The 20,987-nt window shown below is 41.4% G+C and overlaps 1 protein-coding gene across 1 annotated transcript in view; it reads left to right on the plus strand.

Moving 5' to 3' along the window:
* Nucleotides 1–20,987, plus strand: part of LOC128665066 (sodium-coupled monocarboxylate transporter 1-like) — a 181,593-nt gene that overhangs the window by 51,643 nt on the left and 108,963 nt on the right. The window contains exon 6 of the mRNA XM_053719815.1: nt 2,986–3,126. Coding sequence (XP_053575790.1) covers nt 2,986–3,126 — 141 coding nt within the window. The remainder of the gene's footprint in view (nt 1–2,985; nt 3,127–20,987) is intronic.

The following is a 20,987-nucleotide window of genomic DNA, read 5'->3' on the forward strand; positions in this document are numbered from 1 at the left end:
AGATAGGAAATAACAGAGTACATAATCTCTAGACTTACATATTCAAATGCACATACAGTTTTCTTGCCTGTGGAAAAATGTTACTGCTTCCCTTTTAGTAAATATACAGTTTAATATCCTCCCAGAGAATAGAATTATATAGATTGAAGACTTTTTTTTCTCTACATCGGAGTTGCTTCTGCTGTGGGGTATAGGGCCCGTGCCCTGACAGCAGGTCTCCTAGCTTCACATTGAAACTACACCATCATGTTTAGAGGGAACAACAGTCCTGGATTACATCTTGAAGTTATACCTAGCTTGACTTTACTAATCTGTACGCAGACAGGATATAACTACACCAACATATATGGTTTTTGAACAGACGGTGACAATCTAGCAGTCATAGAGATAAAAGCCAAAGCTTGTCTTTTTATTCTGATGCAATACCAACCCACCTTAAGGAAACTTCAGCCTCCTATTATTTTCCGAATGTACATGTGTCATGATTTCACCCAACTATACACGGATATAGCATAGCGGACCCAACAATATCTTTTGTTTGTGAGGGACTTACAAGAGTTTTTTTTTCCTTTGGCCCTATATAATTAGTTTTGTGCTTCTTTTTCTTCAAGCGTATGCCACACAGTTAGGCCCACTCCCAAGTAAATCCTACTATACCCTAATTATGAGTTAGTTCTTGCTTTTTTGTTACCCCTACTAATTGACACGACTATTTTACAACCTCCCCCCCAATGTAAAGAATCTCCTGGCAACAGGAGAACTAACAGTGTGGTTTCTCTTGTCTATACCGCAACCCTTTCTGCTCCCCTAGCTTTTACTCTTTTTTTTCATTCCGTTTTATACTAGGATCTATCTTCTCTACTCAGATCAGCAGGTCTGATCATTAGCTCTTATCATTTAAGCCTTCACTAGAGACCTCATTAAAAACCACACAGAACATAGAAAATTGAGCAAAGCCTAAATATACCTTTACCTCTCAGCCCGAAGGCTATTATATTGATCCCAACAATTACTAGGGGAGTTTGCATCATATCCTAATACTCTATATATAATTCATTACATCCTATACTGCATAACATTTCTCACAAGTTTTTCTTTAGTTCCATGGATGGTTAATATTATTTGTCGAAGTTAAAAGAAAAAAGCTGAGGTTGATTAAGAAATGCTTTATTATATGTGCACTATTATAATTTGAATGACTTGCACTGCTGCAACCCTAATGATCATTTGTATTTTTATCATATGTTCTTGCTGGCTGTATGTGCAGTAACGATGTAGTGCTTTCATTTTTGTTCTTCCTTGTTTTTTCTTCCTCAATAAAAATCATAATAAAAAAAAATAAAAAAAATGACATGCCCTATTTGAATCATGAAAGTTTAATTTGGACTTTACTATCCCTTTAAGTTGAAGCTGTTTAAGACGTCATTGCAACTTACAAGAAATGTATGCACAACTGATTCTAAAACGGAGCATAACATTTGAAAAAAACTTTCAAATTTTCTTCTATTATTAAATTTGCTTCATTGGGGTCAATTCCCATCTTTCTGATCCTGTTTATCTGCTTTTTAACGGCGACTGATCCGTGTTTTTTAAGTTATGAGGGATCACAATCCAAGTAATAGCAACATTCTCGTCTTTAGAAACGGAGTTTCTCATGGCAATTGCGTTGTCATGATTGTGAGTTAGATATTTGCCATTCAGTCTCGTTTGTATTGTTACAGTTATAGAAATGCAGCAAAGAGAAATCCCCTTCAGTACAGTGAGAGTGAGGCTTGTAAATCAATGTCTGTACAGTGAGAGTGAGGCTTGTAAATCAATGTCTGTCCAGTGAGAGTGAGGCTTGTAAATCAATGTCTGTCCAGTGAGAGTAAGGCTTGTAAATCAATGTCTGTCCAGTGAGAGCGAGGCTTGTAAATCAATGTCTTTCCAGTGAGAGTGAGGCTTGTAAATCGATGTCTGTACAGTGAGAGTGAGGCTTGTAAATCGATGTCTGTACAGTGAGAGTGAGGCTTGTAAATCAATGTCTGTACAGTGAGAGTGAGGCTTGTAAATCAATGTCTGTACAGTGAGAGTGAGGCTTGTAAATCAATGTCTGTCCAGTGAGAGTGAGGCTTGTAAATCAATGTCTGTCCAGTGAGAGCGAGGCTTGTAAATCGATGTCTTTCCAGTGAGAGTGAGGCTTGTAAATCAATGTCTGTCCAGTGAGAGTGAGGCTTGTAAATCGATGTCTTTCCAGTGAGAGTGAGGCTTGTAAATCAATGTCTATCAAGTGGAATTTTAAAAATGTCATCTGTACAGAGAGTTCTGTAACTTTGGGGTCAATCACAATTAGAAAAACTTATCAAATGATTTATCTACAAATATCCCATAGATTTAAATGGAGTTTTTTTGGTTGAAAATCTTTCCATACCTGTAAGTCTTTCTAAAGTATTATGATCGACTCCTTTGTGCTTGACTCAGAAAGATTGTGATCACTTTGCTAACCCCCCACCCACAGATGTTCCTGTTTTTCCAACATTGGAAAAAAAGAACAATTGGAATCGACCCCCTTATGTGTGACATTTCCTGCACTGACAGCAGGTATAAATGTTGCCTATTAGTGCACATAGCCTACAGTCCTATTCTCAGCAGGCCACGTGCATGAGAAACATTTTCTCAAAGCCTATGATACATTTTCTCAAAAGTATTTTTTACAGGTGCACATAATAAAATGCATTTATTGATTATGCTGTCCTACTGTGTTTAGTGGCCCTTTAATTGATTTTAATTGCACCAAATGTGGAACATTTTAAGAGAATCAAATAAGTAGTTTTTGAGATTTTTTGTTTTGTATGTAAAATGTTTTTCATGAAATTGAAGCAAAACTGACTCGTACATTTAGAGACTTGCTGATTTGTGGGAGATATTTATGTAACTTTATTTAACACATTATATAAGTTTATATAAGTACATTTATATGCTCTAGTTTCTGATTATTTCTTTTAGTTTTGACCCAGACCCTTTGAGGAGACACACTTTTTGGACAATTGTGATTGGTGGGACATTTTTGTGGACTGGAATCTATGGTGTCAATCAATCGCAAGTTCAGAGATATGTTGCTTGCAAAACACGATTACAAGCAAAATTGTAAGTCATGTTAAAAATATTTAAGTTGCAATGCCATTAAATTTGAGCTCATGTCACTGTTATATTTGAAAATTAACTTAACAAATAAGTGTATGAATGAAATAAAAAACTAATATATTGTTTTTCTGTATAGATGTGATTAATAGACTAGTGGTCAGAATGCAGACTAGCATGACTGTATCTATATAGAGTGGCTGCATCTATATAGATTATCACTAGATGTGTCTTGATCACTAACATACATAGGGCTAGACTACAAGTGGAACTCAAAAATATTATCGCTATTGTGAACTAACATTGCTCAAGTTAAGTCAATAGCGGTTTTAAAAGTAGTAGTTAAAAGTAATATATTAGTGATTGAGAGAAAAAGTGTAATACTACTACTGGATTATAGATAGTGTGGGTGCGCTAAATCCTTCATACACTAGTCTTCTAAATCTTATCTGCTATTGCCTGAGCGCTAAGCTTAAAGAGTGCTAAGCTAAACCTCAAATAACGGAGTTCTTAACTTACTGTTAAACTATGATTTTCTATTGAAAGATACGTTTAAAACACTGCACACATATATGCAAACACATACATATGTACACACACACAATTATTATTTCAGATGATTTAAAATTTAGTAAACAATGTAGTACTGCAGCGAGTAAGGCCAGCAGAATGCTTGGATGCTTTGGTATAGGTACTTGCAGCAGAAATTGTAACGGCTAGATTTAGAGTTTTGTCGGTAACGACCCGCGTAGCTAACGCTGGCTTTTTTTCCCCCGCACCTTTTAAATACCGCTGGTATTTAGAGTTCACAGAAGGGCTGCGTTAGGCTCCAAAAAGGGAGCGTAGAGCATAATTTACCGCCACTGCAACTCTAAATACCAGCAGTGCTTACGGACTCGGCCAGCTTCAAAAACGTGCTCGTGCACGATTCCCCCATAGGAAACAATGGGGCAGTTTGAGCTGAAAAAAAACCTAACACCTGCAAAAAAGCAGCGTTCAGCTCCTAACACAGCCCCATTGTTTCCTATGGGGAAACACTTCCTAAGTCTGCACCTAACACCCTAACATGTACCCCGAGTCTAAACACCCCTAACCTTACAATTATTAACCCCTAATCTGCCGCCCCCACTATCGCTGACCCCTGCATATTTTTTTAACCCCTAATCTGCCGCTCCGTACACGTCGCAACCTACATTATCCCTATGTACCCCTAATCTGCTGCCCCTAACACCGCCGACCCCTATATTATATTTATTAACTCCTAATCTGCCGCCCCCAACGTCGCCGCTACCTACCTACAATTATTAACCCCTCCACGCTACTCTAATAAATGTATTAACCCCTAATCAGCCTCACTCCCGCCTCAAAAACCCTATAATAAATAGTATTAACCCCTAATCTGCCCTCCCTAACATCGCCGACACCTAACTTCAAGTATTAACCCCTAATCTGCCGACCGGACCTCGCCGCTACTCTAATAAATGTATTAACCCCTAAAGCTAAGTGTAACCCTAACCCCCCCTAAGTTAAATATAATTTAAATCTAATGAAATAAATTAACTCTTATTAAATAAATTATTCCTATTTAAAGCTAAATACTTACCTGTAAAATAAATGCTAATATAGCTACAATATAACTAATAATTATATTGTAGCTATTTTAGGATTAATATTTATTTTACAGGCAACTTTGTATTTATTTTAACCAGGTACAATAGGTACAATATCTATTAAATAGTTAACTATTTAATAGCTACCTAGTTAAAATAATTACAAAATTACCTGTAAAATAAATCCTAACCTAAGTTACAATTAAACCTAACACTACACTATCAATAAAATACCTACAATTATCTACAATTAAACCTAACACTACACTATCAATAAAATACCTACAATTATCTACAATTAAACCTAACACTACACTATCAATAAATTAATTAAATACAATACCTACAAATAAATACAATTAAATAAACTAACTAAAGTACAAAAAATAAAAAAGAACTAAGTTACAAACAATAAAAAAATATTTACAAACATTAGAAAAATATTACAACAATTTTAAGCTAATTACACCTACTCTAAGCCCCCTAATAAAATAAAGCCCCCCAAAATAAAAAAATGCCCTACTCTATTCTAAAATTAAAATAGAAAAGCTCTTTTACCTTACCAGCCCTTAAAAGGGCCTTTTGCGGGGAATGCCCCAAAGAATTCAGCTCTTTTGCCTGGAAAAAAAAACATACAATACCCCCCCAACATTACAACCCACCACCCACATACCCCTAATCTAACCCAAACCCCCTTAAATAAACCTAACACTAAGCCCCTGAAGATCTTCCTACCTTATCTTCACCACGCCGGGTATCACGGATCGGTCCAGGCTTCGATGTCTTGATCCAAGCCCAAGCGGGGGCTGAAGACGTCCATCCTCCGGCTGAAGTCTTGATCCAAGCGGCGGCTGAAGAAGTCCATCATCGGGCAGAAGTCTTCATCCTATCCGGGCAGAAGAGGAGATCCGGACCGGTAGACATCTTCATCCAAGCGGCATCTTCTATCTTCTTCCATCCGATGACGAGCGGCTCCATCTTCAAGACCTCCGGCGCGGATCCATCCTCTTTTTCCGACGTCCTAAAACAGAATGAAGGTTCCTTTAAGGGACGTCATCCAAGATGGCGTCCCTTGAATTCCGATTGGCTGATAGGATTCTATCAGCCAATCGGAATTAAGGTAGGAAAATTCTGATTGGCTGATGGAATCAGCCAATCAGATTCAAGTTCAATCTGATTGGCTGATCCAATCAGCCAATCAGATTGAGCTTGCATTATATTGGCTGTTACACGCACACACACACACTGTGGTAAGGTCACTGGAAGAACAGTCTCAATGGCGTGGTAACTGTATTTTCAAACAGTTTTGTTCAGAGGGGGAAAAAAAAAAGTATTTTAGCATAACAGGTGCACTGTCTCTTTAAAGGGACAGTATACACTCATTTTCATATAACTGCATGTAATAGACACTACTATAAAGAATAAGATGCACAGATACCGATATAAAAATCCAGTAAAAAATGGTTTGAAAACGTACTTAGAAGCTGTCAGTTTAGCTCTGTTGAAAAGGTAGCTGGAAAGCCCACTGCAAGTGGCAAATAAGACACTCCCCCCCCTCCCCCTTCTTTTGTATATGAAAAGACCCTTTACACAAACAGGAGCAAGCTGGAGAAGGTAGCTAACTATACATATAATTTCCCTTACTAATGATAAACTAGTCAGCTAACCTGAACCCAGTTTAGTACTTCATAGAAATGACATAAGTAAAATACAAAACAAGTTTGTCTCACCGTTGTGTCTCTTTATAGGCAGTCAGCCATGCTAACTGGTCTCCAGTAGTGATGTCGCGAACATAAAATTTTCCGTTCGCAAATGGCGAACGCGAACTTCCGCAAATGTTCGCGAACAGGCGAACCGGGCGAACCGCCATAGACTTCAATAGGCAGGCGAATTTTAAAACCCACAGGGACTCTTTCTGGCCACAATAGTGATGGAAAAGTTGTTTCAAGGGGACTAACACCTGGACTGTGGCATGCCGGAGGGGGATGCATGGCAAAACTCCCATGGAAAATTACATAGTTGATGCAGAGTCTGGTTTTAATCCATAAAGGGCATAAATCACCTAACATTCCTAAATTGTTTGGAATAACGTGCTTTAAAACATCAGGTATGATGGTGTATCGATCAGGTAGTGTAAGGGTTACGCCAGCTTCACAGTGACAGACCAAACTCCCCGTTTAACGCACCGCAAACAACCGCAAACAGTCCATTTGCACAACCGCAAACTCCCCATTTGCACAAGGTTGGATACCAAGCTAGCCATGTCCCGTTCCTTGGCCTCCCTGATGTCATTGAAGGTCTCTTCCTCCACCCAGCCACGTACAACACCAAGGGTCCCCGAAAGGTGACAACAAGCCCCCTGGGACGCCTGCTGTGTTTGGTCTTCCACCTCCTCAAAGCCACCTTCCTCCTCTGACTCCTCTTCTTCAGACTCCTCTCTCTGCATTGCCTCTCTCTGCGTTATTATAAGGTGTGTTAAGTAGTACTATTCCTATCAGTTTAATCCCTGTTACGTCCCCTATCAGGGGACGTGTATATGGCATCGATTTTAGGAACCGGGAGATGGAAAAAGATGCTTGGTCGGTCCTCCTACTTCAAATTTGGGGCACTGCGCGTGCAATCTAATGTGCTACCAGATAGGAGTGGTGTGTTAAGTAGTTCAATCCCTGTTACGTCCCCTATCAGGGGACGTGTATATGGCATCGATTTTAGGAACCGGGAGATGGAAAAAGATGCTTGTTCGGACCTCCTACTTCAAATTTGGGGCACTGTGCGTGCAATCTAATGTGCCACCAGATAGGAATAGTACTACTTAACACACCACTCCTGTCAGTTTAATCCCTGTTATGTGCCTTTTTTTTGGGTTTGGTTTTTGAAGCCACAGTGCAGCACCAGAGGCCAGAAAAATTAGGCATGTACACATGCCTGAAAAATTAGGTATTGTTGCAGCGGCCAGAAAAATTGATGTTTGTTTCCCAGGCAGAAAGTGCCCTAAAACATTGCGGCTTGAACCCTAGTTGGTGGCGGATAAGTCACGCAAGTCATCCGGCATTCAGAGATAAAATACAGCAGCGTGTGGACCATTTTTAGCCCAAGGCAGCTCATCTCATCAGGCCTTTTTTATTCGAATGTATCGCCCACTGTCAGTCCTTTCGGGATCCATCCCTCATTCATCTTAATAAAGGTGAGGTAATCTAGACTTTTTTGACCTAGGCGACTTCTCTTCTCAGTGACAATACCTCCTGCTGCACTGAAGGTCCTTTCTGACAGGACACTTGAAGCGGGGCAGGCCAGAAGTTCTATCGCAAATTGGGATAGCTCAGGCCACAGGTCAAGCCTGCACACCCAGTAGTCAAGGGGTTCATCGCTCCTCAGAGTGTCGATATCTGCAGTTAAGGCGAGGTAGTCTGCTACCTGTCGGTCAAGTCGTTCTCTGAGGGTGGACCCCGAAGGGCTGTGGCGATGCGTAGGACTTAAAAAGCCCTGCATGTCCTCCATCAACAACACGTCTGTAAAGCGTCCTGTCCTTGCCGGCGTGGTCGTGGGAGGATTACTTTCACATCTTCCCCTGTTAGATTCCCGTTGTGCTGTGACATCACCCTTATACGCTGTGTAAAGCATACTTTTTAATTTATTTTGGAACTGCTGCATCCTTTCCGACTTGCGGTAATTCAGTAACATTTCCGGCACTTTATGCTTATACCGGGGGTCTAGTAGCGTGGACACCCAGTACAGGTCATTCTCCTTCAGCCTTTTTATATGAGGGTCCCTCAACAGGCACGACAGCATGAAAGACCCCATTTGCACAAGGTTGGATGCCAAGCTACTCATGTCCCGTTCCTCGTCCTCAGTGATCTCACTGAAGGTATGTTCTTCCCCCCCCAGCCACGTACAACACCACGGGTACCAGATAGGTGACAACGAGCACCCTGGGATGCCTGTTGTGGTTGGTCTTCCTCCTCCTCAAAGCCACATTCCTTCTCTGACGCCTCTTCCTCACAATCCTCTTCCAGCATTGCCGCAGGTCCAGCAAGCGATGCTGATAAGGCTGTTTCTGGTGGTGATGGTGACCACAACTCTTCCTCTTCACGCTCATCTACGGCCTGAACCAGCACTCTTCGCAGGGCACACTCCAGGAAGAAAACAAATGGTATGATGTCGCTGATGGTGCCTTCAGTGCGACTGACTAGGTTTGTCACCTCCTCAAAAGGACGCATGAGCCTACAGGCATTGCGCATGAGCATCCAGTAACGTGGCAAAAAAATTCCCAGCTCCGCAGAGGCTGTCCTAGCACCCCGGTCATACAAATAGTCGTTAACGGCTTTTTCTTGTTGGATCAGGCGGTCGAACATTAGGAGTGTTGAATTCCAACGTGTCGGGCTGTCGCAAATCAAGTGCCTCACTGGCATGTTTCGCCGCTGGATATCTGAAAAGTGCACCATGGCCGTGTAGGAACGCCTGAAATGGCCACACACCTTCCTGGCCTGCTTCAGGACGTCCTGTAAGCCTGGGTACTTATGCACAAAGCGTTGTACGATCAGATTTCACACATGTGCCATGTGTTAACTTGCCCAAATTCAATGCCGCCAACAAATTTCTTCCGTTGTCACAAACCACTTTGCCGATCTCCAGTTGGTGCGGAGTCAGCCACTGATCCACCTGTGCGTTCAGGGCGGACAGGAGTGCTGGTCCGGTGTGACTCTCTGCTTTCAGGCAAGTCAACCCCAAGACGGCGTGACACTGCCGTATCCAGGATGTGAAATAGTACCTGGGGAGCTGGGGGGTGCCGTTGATGTGGATCAAGACGCAGCAGCAGAAGAGGACTCAGCCGAGGAGGTTATGGAAGAGGATGGAGTAGGAGGAGTAGAGGAGGTGGCAGCAGGCCTGCCTACAAGTTGTGGCGGTGTCACCAACTCCTCTGCAGAGCCACGCATTCCATGCTTGGCAGCAGTCAGCAGGTTTACCCAATGCGCAGTGTAGGTGATATACCTGCCCTGACCATGCTTTGCAGACCAGGTATCAGTGGTCAGATGGGCCCTTGCTCCAACACTGTGTGCCAGACATGCCATTACTTCCTTTTGCACAATCGAGTACAGGTTGGGGATTGCCTTTTGTGCAAAGAAATTTCGGCCGGGTACCTTCCACTGCGGTGTCCCAATAGCTACAAATTTTTGGAACATCTCAAACTCCACCAGCTTGTATGGTCAAAGCTGGTGGGCTAAGAGTTCAGACAAGCCAGCTGTCAGATGCCGGGCAAGGGGGTGACTTTGTGACATTGGCTTCTTACGCTCAAACATGTCCTTGACAGACACCTGACTGTGGGCAGATGAGCAGGGACTGCTCAAGGCGAGAGACGGAGTGGCAGATGGTTGAGAGGGGGCAAGGAGGACAGCAGTGGTTGATGTGGCTGAAGATGCTGGACCAGGAGGAGGATGGCAGCTTTGAGTTTGTGTGCTGCTTGTACTCATGTGTTGATCCCATAGGCGTTTGTGATGTGCGATCATGTGCCTTCACAAAGCAGTTGTACCTAGGTGGGTGTTGGACTTCCCATGACTCAGTTTCTTTTGGCACAGGTTGCAAATGGCATCGCTGTTGTCAGAGGCAGACACACACAAAAAATGCCACACTGCTGAGCTCTGCAATGACGGCATTCTATTGGTGGCAACAGCATGCGTTGATTGGCGTGCTGTCTGGCTGACCCCGGGTGCCGATGCATGCTGTCTGACTGTGCCACTAGCTCCTTGCGACGACCTCCCCCTGCTTCCAACTCGTCGCCTCCTCCTCCTCTCTGTCTCCCCATCTGAACTTTCCCCCTGTTCTTCTTCTCTTCTAGCGGGCACCCACCGGCGCATCGTCATCATCAACCGCTTCACTTGTATCCGACAACTCAGCAAAGGAAGCAGCAGCGGGTACAACATCATCATCATCATCACACCGTACATCCATGTGTGTAATGCTGCCTGACTGAGACATATCCCTGTTATCTACATCCTCTGGCAATAATGGTTGCGCATCACTCATTTCTTCCAACTGATGTGTAAATAACTCCTCTGACAGATCAAGTGAAGCGGCTGTGGTGCTAGTGTTGGTGGTGGCGGCAGGCGGGCGAGTGGTAACTTGAGAGGTGCCCGAAGCTAAGCTGGAGTAGGATGGTGCGTCAAGGTTCCAAGCGGAAGCTGTAGAAGATTGGGTGTCCTGTGTTAGCCAGTCAACTATGTCCTCAGAACTGTTCAAGTTCAGGGTACGTGGCCTCTGAACACTGGGCATTATTCTAGGGCCAAAGGGAATCACAGCACCACGACGGCCCCTGCGGGGTGGCCTGCCTCTGCCTGTCATTTTTTTTCTTCGATTAGTGGTACTATGCGTGCAAGCTACTGTGACAACAGATATGAGTGGCACTGTGCACTGGCAGAGTAGACGCGGTAGGCCTGACACACACGCTTGCAGACAACTAACTGCTATTCAATCTATTACAGTCAAAATTGTAATTTTTTTTTTTTTCAATGTACACTACTGTTACACCAGATATGAGTTGCAATGGTGTGACACTGTGCCCTGGCAGGCCCTGAAACGCACACGTGTGAAGGAAACTGACTGCTATTATTTCACAGTCAAATTTCTATTTTTTTTTTTTAATGTACACTACTGTTACACCAGATATGAGTTGCACTGGTGTGACACTGTGCCCTGGCAGGCCCTGAAACGCACACGTGTGAAGGAAACTGACTGCTATTATTTCACAGTCAAAAAAGTTTTTTTTTTTTTAAATGTACACTACTGTTACACCAGATATGAGTGGTGGCACTGGGCAAGTGGGCACAGTATACGCTGTGAGCCTGGCACACACGCTGGCAGGCAGGCAACTGCAATTAGATTACACAGGAAAAAAAAAAAAGCGGACTAATGTTCTAGCCCTAAAAAGGGCTTTTTGGGGTGCTGTCCTTACAGCAGAGATCAGATGAGTCCTTCAGGACTGTAGTGGACACTGAATACACTAGCCTAGCTATCGATTTCCCTATTAAATCAGCAGCAGCTACACTGTTCCTCCTCTCACTAAGAATGCAGCTTACGAATGAATCTAAAATGGATGCTGTCCAGGAGGTGGGAGGGTCTGCTGCTGATTGGCTGGAATGTGTCTGCTGACTGTGAGGTACAGGGTCAAAGTTTACTCAATGATGACAAATAGGGGGCAGACCGAACATCGCATATCTTCGCCCGCCGCGGCCAATGCGAACAAGTTATGTTCCCCGGGAACTATTCGCCGGCGAACTATTCGTGACATCACTAGCTCCAGCCTCTCTTTCTCTTTGGGAAGACAGACTGCTCCCAGAGACACATACTATTCATAGATAGCTGCTTATAAAGGCCTGAGCTAACTTAATACGGAGCAGCTGTGAAACTGACCAAAGAGATTTAATTCTTTAGTTGCAGGGAAAATTTGCTCTAAGCTAATGTGCACACCTTCCCTCACCCTGTCACATATCCCCCTTCCTAGCGGAACACTGTAGGATGAGGCGGCCATAGCTGTAAGCACTTGCACCCTGGATAGTGCATCAACATTGCCATATAACAGGCCAGCCCGGTGTTTCACCACAAAACTGAAAGACTGGAGAGACAAGAACCACCTTGTGATCCTTGAATTACGGTCCCTATTGTTGTGCATCCACCTCAACTGGGCATGGTCCGTGATCAGGGTAAAGCGCCTGCCCAGTAAATAATACCTAAGAGTTTCAGTAGCCCACTTGATTGCTAAACATTCTTTTTCTATTTTAGAATAGTGCTGCTCACAGGGTAAAGGTTTCCTACTTAGATAAAGATGTTTTGTGAGAGTACAGCCCCCAACCCAACCTCAGAGGCATCAGTTTGCAAAAATAATTCTTTGTTAAAATCTGGAGCCATGAGTATAGGTTGTTGACAAAGTGCGGAGCGAATATCTGCAAAAGATTCCTCAGCCTTGCTGTTCCATCTCACTGTATCAGGACTTTTTGCTTTAGTAAGATCAGTGAGAGGAGCAGCCCTTGTTGCAAAGTGAGGAATAAATTGTCTGTAATAGACATGTGCGGTTCGTTTCGGATTTATTCGGAAATTCGGAAAATTCGGTAAATTCGGGGATTCGGATCGATTCAGATTTCCGAATTAAAATACTTCCGAATCTACCGAATGAATCCGAAATAGCTGCCGTATCTCCGAATAAATCCGAATTAGCTCGGTAAAATTCGGCATTTCCCCATAGGAAACAATGGGAGTTTCGGCTGAAAAAAAACACCGCAGCCCCATTGTTTCCTATGGGGAAACACTAAGTCTGCACCTAACACCCTAACATGTACCCCGAGTCTCTAAACACCCCTAATCTGACACTTATTAACCCCTAATCTGCCACCCCCGCTATCGCTGACACCTGCATTATTTTATTAACCCCTAATCTGCCGACCGAATATCGCCGCCACCTACATTATAGCTATTAACCCCTAATCTGCTGTCCCTAACACTGCCGACCCCTACATTATAGTTATTAACCCCTAATCTGCCCCCCCCAACGTCGCCGCAATCTAACTACAAGTATTAACCCATAATCTGCCGACCCGATATCGCCGCCTACATTATAGCTATTAACCCCTAATCTGCTGTCCCTAACACCGCCGACCCCTACATTATAGTTATTAACCCCTAATCTGCCCCCCCCAATGTCGCCGCAATCTAACTACAAGTATTAACCCCTAATCTGCCGACCCGATATCACCGCCGCCTACATTATAGCTATTAACCCCTAATCTGGTGTCCCTAACACCGCCGACCCCTACATTATAGTTATTAACCCCTAATCTGCCCCCCCCAATGTCGCCGCAATCTAACTACAAGTATTAACCCCTAATCTGCCGACCCGATATCGCCGCCGCCTACATTATAGCTATTAACCCCTAATCTGGTGTCCCTAACACCGCCGACCCCTACATTATAGTTATTAACCCCTAATCTGCCCCCCCCCCAACGTCGCCGCAATCTAACTACAAGTATTAACCCCTAATCTGCCGACCGCAAATCGCCGCCACTATAATAAATGTATTAACCCCTAAACCGCCGCACTCCCGCCTCGCAAACACTATAATACATTTTATTAACCCCTAATCTGCCCTCCCTAACATCGCCGCCACCTACCTACAATTATTAACCCCTAATCTCCCGCCCCCAACGTCGCCGCTACTATAATAAGGTTATTAACCCCTAAACCTAAGTCTAACCCTAACACTAACACCCCCTAACTTAAATATAATTTAAATAAAACGAAATAAGTTTACTATAGTTAAATAAATGAATCCTATTTAAAACTAAAGACTTACCTGTAAAATAAACCCTAAGATAGCTGCAATATAACTAATAGTTACATTGTAGCTATTTTAGCATTTATATTTATTTTACAGGCAACTTTGTATTTATTTTAACTAGGTACAATAGCTATTAAATAGTTATTGACTAATTAATAGCTACCTAGTTAAAATAATTACAAAATTACCTGTAAAATAAATCCTAACCTAAGTTACAATTAAACCTAACACTACACTATCATTAAATAAATTAACTACAAGTACCTACAATTATCTACAATTAAATAAACTAAAGTACAAAAACCCCCCACTAAATTACAAAAATTAAAAAAATATTACAAGAATTTTAAACTAATTACACCTAATCTAAGCCCCCTAATAAAATAACAAAGCCCCCCAAAATAAAAAAAATGCCCTACCCTATACTAAATTACAAAAGTTAACAGCTCTATTACCTTACCAGCCCTTAAAAGGGCCTTTTGCTGGGGCTTGCCCCAAAGAAAACAGCTCTTTTGCCTGTAAAAAAAAAAAACACAATACCCCCCCCACATTACAACCCAACACCCACATACCCCTACTCTAACCCAAACCCCCCTTAAATAAACCTAACACTACCCCCCTGAAGATCTCCCTACCTTGAGTCGTGTTCACCAAGCCGGGCCGAAGTCTTCATCCGATGGGGCAGAAGATTACATCCAGACCGGCAGAAGTCTTCATCCAAGCGGGGCAAAAAGAGGTCTTCCATCCATCAGAAAAGTACAAAAAAAAAAACCAAACACTAAATTACCAAAAATAATAAAATATTACAATAATTTTAAACTAATTACACCTAATCTAAGCCCCCTACTAGCTATTAATATAGCTACAATATAACTAATAGTTACATTGTAGCTATTTTAGCATTTATATTTATTTTACAGGCAACTTTGTATTTATTTTAACTAGGTACAATAGCTATTAAATAGTTAATAACTATTTAATAACTACCTAGCTAAAATAAATACAAATTTACCTGTAAAATAAATCCTAACCTAAGTTACAATTACACCTAACACTACACTGTCATTAAATTAACTAAATAAATGAATCCTATATAAAACTAAAGACTTACCTGTAAAATAAACCCTAATATAGCTACAATATAACTAATAGTTACATTGTAGCTATTTTAGCATTTATATTTATTTTACAGGCAACTTTGTATTTATTTTAACTAGGTACAATAGCTATTAAATAGATATTTACTGTTTAATAGCTACCTAGTTAAAATAATTACAAAATTACCTGTAAAATAAATCCTAACCTAAGTTACAATTAAACCTAACACTACACTATCATTAAATAAATTAACTACAAGTACCTACAATTAAATACAATGAAATAAACTAAACTACAAAAAAACAAACACTAAATTACAAAAAATAAAAAAAATTACAAGAATTTTAAACTAATTACACCTAATCTAAGCCCCCTAATAAAATAACAAAGCCCCCCAAAATAAAAAAAATGCCCTACCCTATACTAAATTACAAAAGTAATCAGCTCTATTACCTTACCAGCCCTTAAAAGGGCCTTTTGCGGGGGCATGCCCCAAAGAAAACAGCTCTTTTGCCTGTAAAAAAAAAACACAATACCCCCCCCCACATTACAACCCACCACCCACATACCCCTACTCTAACCCAAACCCCCCTTAAATAAACCTAACACTACCCCCCTGAAGATCTCTCTACCGTGTCTTCACCCAGCGGGCCGAAGTCTTCATCCGATCGGGCAGAAGAGGACATCCAGACCGGCAGAAGTCTTCATCCAAGCGGGGCAAGAAGAGGTCTTCCATCCATCAGAAGTCTTGATCCAGGCGGCATCTTCTCTGTTCATCCATCCAGAGCGGAGCGGCAGCATCCTGAAGACATCCCACGCAGAGCATCCTCTTCTTTCTTGATCCGACGACTAAGTGACTGTACCTTTAAGTGAAGGTCGATCAGCCAATAGAATGTGAGGTCAATCTGATTGGCTGATTGGATCAGCCAATCGGATTGAACTTGAATCTGATTGGTTGATTGAATCAACCAATCAGATTTTTCCTACCTTAATTCCGATTGGCTGATAGAATCCTATCAGCCAATCGGAATTCAAGGGACGCCATCTTGGATGACTTCACTTAAAGGTACAGTCACTTAGTCGTCGGATCAAGAAAGAAGAGGATGCTCTGCGTGGGATGTCTTCAGGATGCTGCCGCTACGCTCCGGATGGATGAACAGAGAAGATGCCGCCTGGATCAAGACTTCTGATGGATGGAAGACCTCTTCTTGCCCCGCTTGGATGAAGACTTCTGCCGGTCTGGATGTCCTCTTCTGCCCGATCGGATGAAGACTTCAGCCCGCTGGGTGAAGACACGGTAGGGAGATCTTCAGGGGGGTAGTGTTAGGTTTATTTAAGGGGGGTTTGGGTTAGAGTAGGGGTATGTGGGTGGTGGGTTGTAATGTGGGGGGGAGGTATTGTGTTGTTTTTTTACAGGCAAAAGAGCTGTTTTCTATGGGGCATGCCCCCACAAAAGGCCCTTTTAAGGGCTGGTAAGGTAATAGAGCTGATTACTTTTGTAATTTAGTATAGGGTAGGGCATTTTTTTATTTTGGGGGGCTTTGTTATTTTATTAGGGGGCTTAGATTAGGTGTAATTAGTTTAAAATTCTTGTAATATTTTTTTATTTTTTGTAATTTAGTGGGGGGGGGTTATACTTTAGTTTATTTAATTGTATTTAATTGTAGGTACTTGTAGTTAATTTATTTAATGATAGTGTAGTGTTAGGTGTAATTGTAACTTAGGTTATGATTTATTTTACAGGTAAATTTGTATTTATTTTAGCTAGGTAGTTATTAAATAGTTATTAACTATTTAATAACTATTGTACCTAGTTAAAATAAATACAAAGTTGCCTGTAAAATAAATATAAATCCTAAAATAGCTACAATGTAACTATTAGTTATATTGTAGCTATATTAATAGCTAGTAGGGGGCTTAGATTAGGTGTAATTAGTTTAAAATTATTGTAATATTTTATTATTTTTGGTAATTTAGTGTTTGTTTGTATTTTGGTACTTGTATGATGGATGGAAGACCTCTTCTTGCCCCGCTTGGATGAAGACTTCTGCCGGTCTGGATGTCCTCTTCTGCCCCATCGGATGAAGACTTCGGCCCGGCTGGGTGAACACGACTCAAGGTAGGGAGATCTTCAGGGGGGTAGTGTTAGGTTTATTTAAGGGGGTTTGGGTTAGAGTAGGGGTATGTGGGTGGTGGGTTGTAATGTGGGGGGGGGATTGTGTTTTTTTTTTTACAGGCAAAAGAGCTGTTTTCTTTGGGGCATGCCCCGCAAAGGGCCCTGTTCAGGGCTGGTAAGGTAATAGAGCTGTTAACTTTTGTAATTTAGTATAGGGTAGGGCATTTTTTTTTATTTTGGGGGGCTTTGTTATTTTTTTAGGGGGCTTAGATTAGGTGTAATTAGTTTAAAATTCTTGTAATATTTTTTTATTTTTTGTAATTTAGTGTTTGTTTTTTTTTGTAATTTAGTGGGGGGTTTTTGTACTTTAGTTTATTTAATTGTAGATAATTGTAGGTACTTGTAGTTAATTTATTTAATGATAGTGTAGTGTTAGGTTTAATTGTAACTTAGGTTAGGATTTATTTTACAGGTAATTTTGTAATTATTTTAACTAGGTAGCTATTAATTAGTCAATAACTATTTAATAGCTATTGTACCTAGTTAAAATAAATACAAAGTTGCCTGTAAAATAAATATAAATGCTAAAATAGCTACAATGTAACTATTAGTTATATTGCAGCTATATTAGGGTTTATTTTACAGGTAAGTATTTAGTTTTAAATATGATTCATTTATTTAATTAATTTAATGATAGTGTAGTGTTAGGTGTAATTGTAACTTAGGTTAGGATTTATTTTACAGGTAAATTTGTATTTATTTTAGCTAGGTAGTTATTAAATAGTTATTAACTATTTAATAACTATTGTACCTAGTTAAAATAAATACAAAGTTGCCTGTAAAATAAAAATAAATCCTAAAATAGCTACAATGTAACTATTAGTTATATTGCAGCTATCTTAGGGTTTATTTTACAGGTAAGTCTTTAGTTTTAAATAGGATTCATTTATTTAACTATAGTAAACTTATTTTGTTTTATTTAAATTATATTTAAGTTAGGGGGTGTCAGTGTTAGGGTTAGACTTAGGTTTAGGGGTTAATAACCTTATTATAGTAGCGGCGACGTTGGGGGCGGGAGATTAGGGGTTAATAATTGTAGGTAGGTGGCGGCGATGTTAGGGAGGGCAGATTAGGGGTTAATAAAATGTATTATAGTGTTTGCGAGGCGGGAGTGCGGCGGTTTAGGGGTTAATACATTTATTATAGTGGCGGCGATTTGCGGTCGGCAGATTAGGGGTTAATACTTGTAGTTAGATTGCAGCGACGTTGGGGGGGGCAGATTAGGGGTTAATAACTATAATGTAGGGGTCGGCGGTGTTAGGGACACCAGATTAGGGGTTAATAGCTATAATGTAGGCGGCGGCGATATCGGGTCGGCAGATTAGGGGTTAATACTTGTAGTTAGATTGCGGCGACGTTGGGGGGGGGCAGATTAGGGGTTAATAACTATAATGTAGGGGTCGGCGGTGTTAGGGACACCAGATTAGGGGTTAATAGCTATAATGTAGGTTGCGGCGATATCTGATCGGCAGATTATGGGTTAAATAATGTTATTATAGGGTTTGCGATGTGGGGGGGCCTCGGTTTAGTGGTTCATAGGTAGTTTATGGGTGTTAGTGACTTAGTGTACTAAAACATACCGAATTTCGGAACTGAATAGAACCGAATCCGAATAAATCCGAAACAAATTTATTCGGATTTGAATAAATCCGAAACGAATTTATTCAAATTTTGCCGAATCCGATTCGATCCGAAACGAAATTAGAAAAGTCCGAATCGATCCGAACCGAATTTTTTAGCCGTGCACATGTCTAGTCTGTAATAACGGACAATTCCTAGGAAAGCTCTAACCTGTTTTTTCCTGAGTGGCCTTGGCCATCTCTGTATAACTCCTATCTTGTCTACTTGGGAATTACAACTCATACACCAACAATATAACCTAAGTATTTAGCCTTAGCCAAGCCAATTGTACACTTCGATGGATTGACTGTTAACTCAGCCTTTCTAAGGGTTTAAATTACAGCCTCTACTTTTTGTAGATGAGAATCCCAATCTGGACTATGTATTATGACGTCATCCAAATATGCAGCAGCATATTGTGCATGAGGTCTAAGTAACTTATCCATCAACCGTTGAAATGTTGCTTGAGCTCCATGCAAACCAAAAGGCATCACCTTATAGTGAAACAAGCCATCTGGAGTAGCAAAGGCCATTTTCTCTCTAGAGCGCTCAGATAACAGTATCTGCCAATAACCTTTAGTGAGGTCCAAAGTTGAGAGAATTCTGGCCTTGGCTAGTCTTTCTACAAGCTCATCCACCTGCGGCATAGGGTAGGCATCAAACTTTGATATCTCATTTAGCTTTCTGAAATCATTGCAGAACCTAATAGAGCCATCAGGTTTGGGGACTAACACAATTGGGCTGGACCAGTTACTGTGAGACTCCTCAATCACCCCAAGCTCAAGCATTTTTCTAACTTCTGCCTTTACAGCTTCCCTTCTGACTTCAGGTATTCTATATGATTTTATCTTAAGGGTTATCCTAGGCTCTGTGATTATGTCATTGGTTATTCCACTAGTTCTAACTGGCATAGGTGAAAAGACATCCCTATTCCGTTCTACCATTTCTTTAGCTTCCTCTGCTTGTTCCTGTGTGAGCTCTGGGGAAATTCCTACCAAAGGTTCTAAGTGCATGGAGTTAACTCTTGTGTTTTCCATTACAGCTATACAAGCCTCTCTGTCTCTCCATGATTTTAGAAGATTAACATGGAAGATTTGTTCTTTCCTACAGCGCTCAGGCTGTCTAACTTTGTAATTCACAGGGCTTAATTTTTCTATAATTTCATAGGGACCCTGCCAATGAGCCAGAAGCTTACTCTCAGCTGTTGGGACTAAAATCATTACTCAATCACCTGCCTGAAACAGTCTCTGTGTAGCACTCTGATCATAGTTACATTTTTGAGTTCCCTGAGCTCTCTCCATATGCTTGCGGACAAGATGAGCAACATGAGCCATGCGTTCCTGTATCTGCTCAACGTGCTGCCGCACATTGTTTCCTGGGACCTCTTGTTCTTCCCTAGTTTCTTTAAGAATGTCAAACATACCCCTAGAATGCCTGCCATACAAAAGTTCAATGGGGAGAAGCCTGTTGAACTCTGAGGAATCTCACGGACTGCAAACAACAAATAGGGAAGAAGTATGTCCCAATCCTTACCATCCCTGCTAAAAACCTTCCTTAACATGGACTTAAGGGTTCGGTTAAATCTTTCTACTAACCCATCTGTCTGAGGATGGTATACTGAAGTTCTTAAAGCCTGTATCTTAAACAATTGACATAGCCCCCTCATGAGCCGTGAGGCAAAAAGGTGTCCCTTGGTCAGTAAATATTTATTTCGGAATGCCCACCCGTGAAAACTCTTGTACCAACTCTTTACCTATATTCCTAGCAGTAGCTTTATGTAGTGGTATGGCTTCTGGATATCGAGTGGCATAGTCTAGAATAACCAAAATATACTGGTGACCTCAAGCTGATTTCTCCAAGTGATCTACAAGGTCCATGCCTACCCTTTCAAAGGGAACATCAACCATTGGGAGAGGTATAAGTGGGGCCCTTAGTTTTGGCTTTGGGTATAACAACTGACATTCTGGACAAGAGGCACAAAACCGCTTTATTTCCTCATACACCCGAGACAAAAAAAAAAAAAACTTCTTTGGACCCTTT

This window comes from Bombina bombina, chromosome 6 (assembly GCF_027579735.1).
Source record: "Bombina bombina isolate aBomBom1 chromosome 6, aBomBom1.pri, whole genome shotgun sequence".
Taxonomy (NCBI): Eukaryota; Metazoa; Chordata; class Amphibia; order Anura; family Bombinatoridae; genus Bombina; species Bombina bombina.